Source organism: Hordeum vulgare, chromosome 7H (genome assembly GCF_904849725.1).
Source record: "Hordeum vulgare subsp. vulgare chromosome 7H, MorexV3_pseudomolecules_assembly, whole genome shotgun sequence".
NCBI lineage: Eukaryota > Viridiplantae > Streptophyta > Magnoliopsida > Poales > Poaceae > Hordeum > Hordeum vulgare.
The window spans coordinates 116,781,651-116,794,087 of record NC_058524.1 but is presented as its reverse complement, the minus strand read 5'-3'; the positions used below and the strand labels follow the sequence as shown (position 1 = coordinate 116,794,087).

Sequence of the window (12,437 nt, the reverse complement as noted above, 5' to 3'; positions counted from 1 at the left end):
GAAATCATGCATATAAGAGATCAGAGAAGACTCAAATAACATTCATAGATAATCTGATCATAAATCCACAATTCATCAGATCTCGACAAACACACCGCAAAAGAAGATTACATCGGATAGATCTCCATGAAGATCATGGAGAACTTTGTATTGAAGATCCAAGAGAGAGAAGAAGCCATCTAGCTATGGACCCGAAGGTCTGTGGTGAACTACTCACGCATCATCAGAGAGGCAATGGTGTTGATGAAGAAGCCCTCCATGTCCGAATCCCCCTCCGGCAGGGCACCAGAGCGTGCCCCAGATGGGATCTTGCGGATACAGAAGCTTGCGGCGGCGGAAAAGTATTTTTGTGGCTCTCTCTCGTGGTTTCAGATTTTTAGGTAATTTATAGGGCAGGGGAGCCACAGGGGGCCCACAAGCTTGATAGCCCCCCCCCTAGGCTGGGCCTAGGTGGCTTGTGACCTCCTCCGAGGTCCCCTGCCTTGGTTCCCAAGTTTCCTACGTGTCTTCTGTTATGGGAAAAATCCTTCCGTAGGTTTTATTCCGTTTGGACTACGTTTAATATTCTCCTCTGAAAAAGGTCAAAAACACAGAAAAACAGGAACTGGCACTTGGCACTGAGTTAATAGGTTAGTCCAAAAAAAGATATAAAATAGCATATTCATGCATACAAAACATCCAAAGTTCACATGATAATAGCATGGAACCATAAAAAATTATAGATACGTTGGAGACGTATCAAGCATCCCCATGCTTAATTCCTGCTCGTCCTCGAGTAGGGAAGTGATAAAGACTGGAATTTTGATGTGGAATGCTACCTAACATATTTGTCCTTTGTAACTTCTTTCTTGAGGCATGAATGTTCACATCCGTAAGATTCAAAACAATAGTTTGCTATTGACATGGAAACAATAATTCGTCAAGCAAACTAGAAAAGTAATCATGAACTTTTGAAATAACAAGGCCAAATAAAGTTATCCCTACAAAATCATATAGTCTGGCTATGCTCCATCATCCCCACACAACGAATTTAAATCATGCACAACCCCGGTATTGGCCAAGTAATTGTTTTCACACTCTTACTTTCTCAAACCTTTTCAACTCTCACGCAATACATGAGCGTGAGCCATGGATATAGCACTATAGGTGGAATAGAGTGTGGTGGAGGTTGTAAGGAAAAAAGGAGGAGATGGTCACATCGACTCGGCGTATCAATGGGCTATGGATATGCCCATCAATAGATATCAATGTGAATGAGTAGGGATTACCATGCAAAGGATGCACGAGAGCTATAAGTGTGTGAAAGCTCAAAAGGAGAACTAGTGGGTGTGCACCCAACTTGCTTGCTCACGAAGACCTAGGGAAATTTTGAAGAAGCCCATCATTGGAATATACAAGCCAAGTTATATAATGAAGATTCCCACTAGTATATGGAAGTGTCAAACCAAGAGACTCTCTATCATGGAGAACATGGTGCTCTTTTGAAGCACAAGTGTGGAAAAACATAATAGCATTGTCCCTTCTCTCTTTTTCTCTCTTTTCTTTTTTTTTGTTTGGGCTCTTTGGCCTCTTTTTTTCATTTTTTTGGTGGGAAACTTTGGCCTCTTTTTTTTATTTCCTCACATGGGACAATGCTCTAATAATGATGATCATCACACTTTTTATTTACTCACAACTCAACACTTTAGAGCAATGATGACTCTATAGGACATGCCTCCGGCAGTGTACCGGGATGTGCAACGATCTAGCTTAGTGTATGACATCTCGCAAGCTTTCTTACGATCATGCAATGGCAATATGAAAGTGACGGCACATGTCATGAGACGGAATGGTGGGATTTGCATAGCAATATATCTCGGAATTGCTATGAAAATGCCATAATAGGTAGGTATGGTGGCTATTTTGAGGAAGGTATATGGTGGGTTTGTGCACCGGGGAAATTGCGCGGCACTATAGAGGCTAGCAATGGTGGAAGGTGAAAGTGCATCTATACCATGGACTCACATTGTCATGAAGAACTCATATACTTACTGCGAAATTTTTATTAGTAATCGAAACAAAGTGCTAAACGTATACTCCTAGGGGAAGGGTTGGTAGGTGTTAACCATCGCGCGATCCCGACCGCAACACAAAGGATGGCAATCAATAAATCAATTATGCTCCGACTTCGTAACATACCGGCTCACCATACGTGCATATTACGGGAATCACTAACTTCAACACAAGTATTTCTAGATTCACGACACCCTACTAACATAACTCTAATATTACCATATCCATGTCTCAAAACTAATTGAGAGGAATCAAACTTCTCTTTACTAATCGATGCACAAGAATATGGAAGTTTTTATTGTATCCTCTTTGGATGCCTATCATCTTTAGGACTACTTTCATAGCACAAGCCAACTACCAAGTTACTCAGAGAGAGCACTCGCAAAAATATATAAGTGAAGATCGAGAGTTCTTATTTCTCCAAAATATGACACCGCCGTGCTCTAAAAAGATCTAAGTGAAGTACTAGAGCAAAGTTATCTAGCTCAAAAGATATAAGTGAAGAACATGCGAGCTAAATTGCCTAACTCAAAAGATATAAGTGAAGTCATTGAGTATTCTAGCAAATTCACGATGAGTGCATGTATCTCTCTCAAGAAGGCGTGCAGCAAGGACTATTGTGACACAAAAAAAGACTCCTATAATACACGACGCTTCAAGCAAAACACATATCATGTGGTGAATAAAAATATAGCTCCAAGTAATGTTACCGATGGATTGAAGACGAAAGAGTGGATGCCTTCCCGGGGCATCCCCAAGCTTACGATTTCTGGTGTCCTTGAATTTGTCTTGGGATGCCTTGGGCATCCCCAAGCTTGAGCTCTTTCCACTCTTTATCCCATTGTCCATGAGAACATCACCCAAAACTTGAAAACTTCACAACACAAAACTTAAACAGAAACTTGTGATATCATTAGCACAAGAAAACAAACCACCACCTCTCTAGGTACTGTAGCAAACTTGATTTATATTTATATTGGTGTTATATTACTGTACTCTCACTTTTCCATGACTAGTACCCCCCTATACTATCCATAGTTTCATCAAAATAAGCAATCAACACAACAAAAACAGAATCTGTCAAAAACAGACCAGTCTGTAGCAATCTGTATACTTCGTATACTTCTGGTTTCTCAAAAATTCTGAAACATTATTACAATTAGTTCAATTGGCATATCAACCAGCAGTAAAAAGAATCAACTCAAAAGCTCTTTCTGGATAGGAATTAAATATAATTTCGTGAGCACAAAGTTTATGTCCTTTTCAGCATGATCAAACAGCCATCACAAAAACTAATCATAAAGGTTTTACTTGGCACAAATACAAAAAGAAACACAAAAAACACAATCATAACAGAATTATGATGGTGTGGACACAACAAAACAGAAAGCAAAAAGCAAAAATAAATTCATTGGGTTGCCTCCCAACAAGCGCTATTGTTTAACGCCCTTAGCTAGGCATTGATAATTCAATGATGCTCACATAAAAGATAGTAATCAGACATGAAGAGAACATCATGAAACATGTGACAAACATATCTAAGTCTAACATACTTCCTATGCATAGGCATTTTATAGGAAAACAGATTGTCAAGACAAACAATAGTTACCATATGCAAGGAAGAAGAAAGAGACAATAGCAATCTCAACGTAACGAGAGGTGATTTAGTGATATGAAAGTTTCAACCACAATATTTTCCTCTCTCATAACAATTACATGTGGGATCATATTCAAATTCAACAGTATAGCTATCACATAGGATATTCTTTTCATGATCCACATGCATGCAAAGTTGTCGCTCTTCAAAAATAGTGGGATTATCATCAATTAAAGTCATGACTTCTCCAATCCCACTTTCAATATTATTGGAAATATCATAATCATCATGAGGCTTAAACAAATTTTCAAGATCATAAGAAAAATCATTACCCCAATCATGATCATTGCAACAAGTAGTGGACATAGCAAAACTAGCATCCCCAAGCTTAGGGTTTTGCATATTTTTAGCATGATTGTCATTAATAGAATTTATAATGAAATCATTGCAATCATGCTTTTCATTCAAGGAGCCCTCCTGAATAACTTCATAAATTTCTTCATCACAATTTTCAGATTCACGCATCTCAAGCAAAACTTCATAAAGATAATCTAGTGCACAAAACTCACTAGCAATTGGTTCCACATAATTGGATCTCTTAAGATAATCTAGTGCACAAAACATCGACCGCTATCCAGCATGCATCTAGTGTATTAAGTTCATGAAAAACGGAGTAACGCCTTAAGCAAGATGACATGATGTAGAGGGATAAATTCATGCAATAGATATAAACCCCATCTTTTTACCCTTGATGGCAACAACATGATGCGTGCCTCGCTACCCCTTCTGTCACTGGGTTAGGTCACCGCACGGTACGAACCCAAAACCAAGCACTTCTCCCATTTCAAGATTTATATATTAAGTTGGCAAAACGAAACCCACAACTCGAAGAGAATTACAAGGATACAAAATCATGCATATAAGAGATCAGAGAAGACTCAAATAACATTCATAGATAATCTGATCATAAATCCACAATTCATCGGATCTCGACAAACACACCGCAAAAGAAGATCACATCGGATAGATCTCCATGAAGATCATGGAGAACTTTGTATTGAAGATCCAAGAGAGAGAAGAAGCCATCTAGCTACTAGCTATGGACCCGAAGGTCTGTGGTGAACTACTCACGCATCATCGGAGAGGCAATGGTGTTGATGAAGAAGCCCTCCGTATCCGAATCCCCCTCCGGCGGGGCACCAGAACGTGCCCCAGATGGGATCTTGCGGAGACAGAAGCTTGCGGTGGCGGAAAAGTATTTTCGTGGCTCTCTCTCTCTTGGTTTCAATTTTTTAGGGAATTTATAGGCGGAAGAACTAGGGCAGGGGAGCCACAGGGGGGCCACAAGCCTGCTAGCCCCCCCCCCTAGGCCGGGCCTGGGTGGTTTGTGACCTCCTCCGAGGTCCCCTGCCTTGGTTCCCATGTTTCCTGCTTGTCTTCTGTTATGGAAAAAAATCATTCCACAGGTTTTATTCTGTTTGGAATTCGTTTAATATTCTCCTCTGAAAAAGGTCAAAAACACGAAAAAAAACAGGAAGTGGCACTTGGCACTGAGTTAATAGGTTAGTCCAAAAAAGATATAAAATAGCATATTCATTCATACAAAACATCCAAAGTGGACATGATAATAGCATGGAACCATCAAAAATTATATATACGTTGGAGATGTATCAGCCGCCACGTTGCGATCGTTCAAACATAGATGTTGATAAGCCAAAGAGGACCAGTCGCCATGATGCATGGTTCAAACATAGGCGCCTATGGTGGTCAGGAGTATCAAGACGGCTTATCTAGGGGCTACTAGTCCCAGATCGTTTAGCAGTAATAGCATTGTCTTCTGCAATCCTATGCTTGGCTTTTTCCTTATCATACATCACTTGGGGGCTTCCAACTCACTGATTTTAGCTTTCTCACCCTCTTGGTCTCCGAAAAATTAACGCATTACAATGATTATACTCGACTGTCTCGAGTGACTCCCCTTATGAAAAGGATCGAGATGGACCTAGAGGGGGGTGAATAGGTACAAATCCAAATTTTAACAATTACTTAGCAATTTTAGGCTAAAGTGCAGAATATAAGTGTAAGCCTAATAATTGCTATGACAAAGAGTAAGCTATTAGGAGTGAAGCTAGGCAAGCGGTAAATAATAAGCAAATACAAGTATGTAATAAGGATTAACACAAGTAGAGAGTTAGGGTTAGGAATAACCGAAACTCCGAGAGAGACAAGGATGTATCCCGATGTTCACTTCCTTGGAGGGAAGCTACGTCACCGTTAGAGGGGCGGATGTTACCACGAAGGCACACCAACGCCACGAAGGCTCACCCTATTCTCCCTTTGAGATAACTCCACGAAGGCGTTTCTCAACCACTAGTGGTAAGCCTTGAGGTGGCTTCCAAACCTTCACAAACTTTCTGGGGGATATCACAATGGTTTGATTCCTCTCCGAAGACTCCTACCGCCTAGGAGTCTCCAACCTCCAAGAGTAACAAGATCACGGGGATTGCTCAAAACTTGCTCAAATCACAAATCACTTTGGTGGGAAGGAGGAGAGGGAGACGATCTTTCTTTTGATTGGAACAACACTCTAAAGGACTCACAAATGCTCTTGGGATCTAGGATTTAGTGTAGACAAGAGTGAGTGAGAGGAAAGGTGTTCTTGGATGTATCTTGGCTGTGTTGAACACCCTTTCACGAGGTGGGAGAAGAGTATATATAGTGTGGAGTGAAATCCAGCCGTTGGAGGTGCAATAAGTCACACAGGGTCCGGACGTCCGACACTTGTCGGAAGTCCGGGCGTCCGTGAGGGACCGGACGTCCGGAGGGAGTCAGACGTCCGAGACCTGTAGGCATGACTGGAGCTCAACTGAATTTATCAGCGGCCGGACGTCCGACAGGGGTCGGACGTCCGAGGCCTGTAGGTGAGCGTGAACCTATTCGAATACGTCAGCAGCCGGACGTCCGGAAGTGGCCCGGAAGTCCGTATTATACAACACAATTTCTTCTGGTGGTGGCTTCCGGATTTCCGACGGGGGTCGGACATCTGGACCTCGGACGTCCGGAGCAGGCCGGATGTCCGAGATATAGTGCACACAAACTACTGGTGTTGGCCTCCGGATTTCCGGAGCTTGGCCGGATGTCCGGCCCTCGGACGTCCGGAGGGAGCCGGATTTCCGAGTTATAGTGTGTACAAACTACTGGTGTCTGGCTGCGGATTTCCGGAGCTTGGCCGGATGTCCGGCCCTCGGACGTCCGGAGGGAGCCGGATTTCCGAGTTATAGTGTGTACAAACTACTGGAGTCTGGCTGCGGATTTCCGAAGCCAGCCGGACGTCCGGCCCTCGGACGTCCAGAGGGAGCCGGATGTCCGAGGACATTGGACATATGTTGAATTGTAGAGAGTGGATATTATGTGATGTTTGATATGATTGTAGAGATGTGGTATGAGCAAGTTTCTCGCAAAGCCTGTGATCCCCTCTTAATAGTGCGGGATCCCTATACTCAATATCAGTAAACTCAAAAGACTATTCTACAACATCTCTTCTTAATCCCGAGTCTTCTCGAAATATAACTCACCAATCTTTTCAGGCAGCCTTTGGCACAAAAATCTTAATCTACTAAAGTACTTGTCGTCCTGAGATACACTCAACAAATAGGATTAGTTTCCTATGTATGTGCTGTCATTAACACCAAAAGACAATTAGGGGCATAGGATGCACTTTCACCTTATTCGCCCTGTGTACTCTTGGCGAGTCAATCCATCATCGACCCTGAACTTACCAAGGTTAAAACATTGATGTGTCCTGTGAGAGCCGGCATATGGAAAATAGACAAACCATGGGTTCGTTGAAGCCTGACTTGAGCCTGATCCGCCAGTCTAAATTACAAAGGTTATTGCAAAAAACCTATCTTAGGCGATGACTAAAGCCTTACAAGCCCCTCTCCCTGCCGTGACTCACTGAGTCGACTTGTTGAAAATACCTTGATGCCATACTATGGTGTTACGTTTTCCAGGGAAGGATTCAATACTCTTACCGGCTCATGCTAGAGTATTTTGGCTATAAAGCCATTGCCTTACGAAGGAAAAATCAATTGCTACAAAACGTTTGACACGGCTACAAAACGTTTGGGGGCCTTTTGGATATATTTGAAAACCACATCAGTCAAAAGGTCATTTAATTTATTGTGTTTGCCTTTGTTTTATTTATTTTAGGGAAAATAACCATTTCCTAAAATATTGGTTCCACCAAGAAATTATCAAGGGAATATTTACAACACCTTGAACATTTTAGTTTGCATGTTTGAGGTTTTATTTTGTCATAATAAAATTAAATGGCTTTAGGTGGTGGAATTTAAAATGAGATATGAAATTCATAGTGGTCAAGCATTGTGTTAGCAACATGATTAGCTTAATCACGGTGATCATTGTAGCATGATTATAGGGGTTACTCTAGCATAATCCGGGGATGTCACCAGCTCCCACCAATCCATTGGGTTGGACGATGAGGATGACGAGGTTGTCGTCACCAATGGAAGAGCTACCGTTTCAAAGGGTAACCGACAAGTCATGGGAAACAAGTGAGAGAAGGTAAGGATCTCCCATCACGTCGCGACTAGAAAAGTGTCGTCCACATGGACAAACATTTTTTTGGCAAGGGAGAACAAGAAAGAGGAGAGGTATAAGCTCATGTTGGATGCGAAAATGGAGTTGATGGAGTGGGAGCGAACGAGGGTGGAGAGAAGGCTTGAAATTGGGAGGGGGGAGATCGATTTGGAGAAGGCGATGACCAAATGGGAACTCGAGAAGGCCAAGACATTTGGAGAGATAGAGCTGGAGAAGCAGAGGTTGCAACTCGCACGAGACGCGGAGGATGCAAAGATCATGTTGGCGGACGAAACCCTCTTGGACGAGCATGCAAAGAACTGGCTTGCGGAGAAGAAGAAGGAGATCAACGACCATAGGTACACGAGGCGGAAAGGGCGGCTGGCAGCGGATCATGGGGCCAGGATACACGCGGAGCATGCAGTCCGAATGCAAGTGGAGTTGGTTGCGCAGGCGGAGCAGGGCAAGCTGGACGAGCATGAGTCATGGGTTGTCGCATCCGGCCAGTGATTCGACAAGCACCCCTTCTCGCTCGGACATTGATTTCATTTTGGCATGTTAGGTGTGTTGAACTATGATTTCAATTGCTTTGTTTTGAACGGTTGAATTTGGACAATTTATACTAGGTGATTGACATGCATGGATTTAAGGATTGCATTTGAGGTATGTGTATGTGCGGCGCAATATATGAGGGGCTGGCGGGCGCTACCCGCGGACACGTGCGTGGGCTTATAAGGGGGCGGATTTACCAAGTCCGGTGTAGATGATCTTAGTGTTAGCATATGCGTGAACTATACATCTGTTTGGTTTGTTAGAGCATCTACAATGGGACCCTGAGATCCGTCTCAAACACCCGACGAGGGTGTCAGGTCATTGTCGGCACAAAAACGCGAACCAACCCGATCCCTCATGCGTCTCAAACGTCCGAACTGACCAGCACCCCTCATATCCATCTCAAATATGAGGACAATATGAGGGCTCGCACACGCGTCTGGTCAGTCCGCCACATAGGACGCGACCGCATCCCGGACCATATTTTCTCCTTTCTATTTTCCTCTTTTTCTCCATCAATCACATGCAAATGACCGGACATATGAGAAAAAATATGAGAAATGCGGCTGTGCAGAGGGAAATAAGGGCTCAAAACGGACACACACATTCACCGAACGGATGCGCGCGAGCTTATAGGGGGCATATTTGCAAAGTCCGGCTATAGATGCTCTTATCCACCTCGTGAACTACACCAAAATTTAGCTTCCCTTTGCTGTTTTTTGTTTTTGTTTTAGGGCTTGTTTAGTGGTGTCATCAGCTACCTCTTATTTGTGTTTGCGGTGTGTGTTGTCTCTTATATTACTCATGTTGAACTTTGATTGTGCTTGTGATGGCTTGCTTATATAAAAAACTAGACGAAAACTTTTTTAGATAATTTATCTACCATCAATTTGTTCGATGTCAAACTTCTGTATGTTTGTCAGAACAAACTTTTGTACTTCCTCCGTTCCTAAATATAAGTTTTTTTAGAAATTCCACTAGTGAACTACATACGGATGTATATAGACATAGTTTAAAGTGTAGATTCACTCATTTTGTTTCGTATGTAGACTCTTAGTGAAATCTCTTAAAAGACTTATATCTAGGAACTGAGGGAGTATATCTTTACCTGGGAAACTAAACAAAAGATAAATGTTGCCGTTGCCAAGAGTCCAACTTCTTTTCTACCTTTTCGACAATGGAAAAAAAATCAGTAGAAGAGATATTGTCTTTGCAGATTGTAATCCCAGATATTTTATCAGAAATTTCCCTATCTCATGGTTATATCACCTATCCTTCGGCACAACACAAAATACAAAAGCAAGAGACTTCCCACGGAAAAAGAGGGCAGGGTCGCGGTGCACTGCAGGTCTGTAACGCATGCATGGTCCGAGCACCCGGTGGAGCATCACATGCCGAGTCCAGACAGCAGGCATCGTCCTCTCCACAGTAACGCTTCCATAACTGCTCGCCCCCTACCACCGTCCACCACCCATCTCCCCCTGACCTCGTGCCCCGCTGCCCTTCTCCCTGCTCTACATATACCCAGGACTCCAGGAGATCCAACCAAAAGATTTCAAGTCTACAATTCACATCTCTCGCTCCTACCTAGGCACGCACGCGCGGAGAAGAGAAGCAGCAGGCGCCATGGCCAAGATCTCCTTCCTCCTCCTGGCGCTCCTCGTCCTCGCAGTCGCGTTCCCCGTGGTAATCACCCATGCCACTTCACCTTCATCCTTCATCCATGCATTTATGTTTCCTTAACTCACCGCTGCTCTTCTCCTCTGGGCCGTGCCGTGCAGGACGTGATGGGAGGTGGTGGTGGTGGCGGCGGCGGCGGCGGCGGCGGCAAGCTCAAGCCATGGGGTAAACCAACTCGCAGCCTTGCCGCGTTTGCCGCGTTTCGTCTCGGCTTGGTATTTTTCTTTGATCTGATGTTTTTGTGGCGTTTTGTGTGTGTGCAGAGTGCTCGTCCAAGTGCTCGTCGCGGTGCTCGGGGACGCAGTACAAGAAGGCGTGCCTGACCTACTGCAACAAGTGCTGCGCCACCTGCCTCTGCGTCCCGCCGGGCACCTACGGCAACAAGGGCGCCTGCCCCTGCTACAACAACTGGAAGACCAAGGAGGGAGGCCCCAAGTGCCCCTAGGTTCTAGATTTTGATTTTCTTCTTCTGGGGTGCCAGCTTGCGGTTGATGGTTATTACTCGTCTATTAAGACGTTGCTAGATCTGAATTATGCTGTTAATTTATGTGCCCGGCTATGGTGATGTGAAATTGAACATCAAACTTTTGGGAGCTTAGTGGCATCTGTGTTTCTATCAGTAAGATGTGGAAGAATGAAGGCGCTCCAACATGATTATAGTGGGGACCTTATCGACCTTTCCGTTCCTTGTGCACCTGTGCACCCTGCTTTCTTGTCTCAAAAGTCAGATGAAGCATGCAGCGCTCGTCATTTTTCTTCTTTTTCAGATGTGCAATGTGCAAAGCGGCTGTGCAGACGCTAAGGACGCGTTTGGTTCCTCGCATTAGGTTGGGCCAGGTCCGCGTTTGGTTGCCTGCGTCGCGTCCAATTCATGGCTCGCACGGACCTCAAAGTAGGCATGGGCTTGTCTCTAGAGAAACAGCCGAATCAGCTGTTTTTTGCGAGCCAGGCTTGCTCGTGCCACGCGTGGCGAGCACCTGCATGCCTTGGGACGTATGGGAAACGACGCAATTGTTCATAACTCCCCACGCCCTCTCTCATCACCTCCCTCGCCAGTACACACCCACTCCCTCTCTCACCTCACCGTCCGTTCAGTTTCTTCGATGGCCACGCCACCGTCTCGCCACGCCCCACCCACCCCGCTCATCGCCCGCAGCAATCCCATCCAAGAGAGGTGGGTTACCGGCCTCTCTGCGGTCGGAATAGATCTGGCCGCGGCACTGCGAGCTCCGTCCCCTTTCTGCACCATGCCGCCGCCTCGGGCCAATGCAGTGTCGGCGGTAGCTTCGGCACCGGAGCCGGCGATCCTCTCCATCGACTCAAACATCATGGGGATCCAATACCCGTCGGCGTCGTCCTTTGCAGGCCCCTCTTATGGGTGTATTTTTACCCCTGTTCGAGGGTTCTCTCCTCTGCGTCCGGTGCAAGCGGAGGGGAGCTCCAGGACACCGGCGTCATCTTCGAGCCGGCGCAGGACGAGGTCCACAGCCGCGGCCTTCGGAATGGTCGGGTCCTCTTCATCGACGGCGCCAGCACCCCTCTTCCCGTCGGGGTTTTCACCATGGCCGGTGTAAGCTCCACCAGCAAGCCCCATTGTAAGCGTTCAAATCCCCCTCTGCTTCTCAGTTAGGGTTCTTAGGGTAGTTCATAGTGTGTTAGATTAGATTGTGGTCCGTATATTTGACCCGATTTGATCCGATTCGATTGGATTCTACTAGATTCGACCGGATTCGATGAGAATCCACTGTTTTGGGGATGAACAAGAGTGCATGCTTACTTTATTCATCCCACATGCTTAGATTGTTCATAATGTAGTGGTGGTATGCACCTGTTCTTACTGACGAATTGTTAGTTTGTAGTGCCATATTGTTTGTTCTTGGTGCTATTACTAGTGTATATGCTACCGTTGTTAGTTCTTACTGTTGTTTGTTCATGCTACTCTTCTTGCTGCTGA

At 44.8% G+C, this 12,437-nt stretch overlaps 1 protein-coding gene across 1 annotated transcript; it reads left to right on the top strand.

The window, feature by feature from the left end:
- Positions 1-10,265: 10,265 nt before the first annotated feature.
- On the top strand, positions 10,266-11,081 carry LOC123407795 (gibberellin-regulated protein 5-like). The gene is made up of 3 exons (XM_045101014.1): positions 10,266-10,489; positions 10,585-10,648; positions 10,747-11,081. The coding sequence occupies exons 1-3, from the start codon at positions 10,430-10,432 to the stop codon at positions 10,926-10,928; spliced, it is 306 nt and encodes a 101-aa protein (XP_044956949.1). The 5' UTR covers positions 10,266-10,429; the 3' UTR covers positions 10,929-11,081.
- The last annotated feature ends 1,356 nt before the right edge of the window (positions 11,082-12,437 follow it).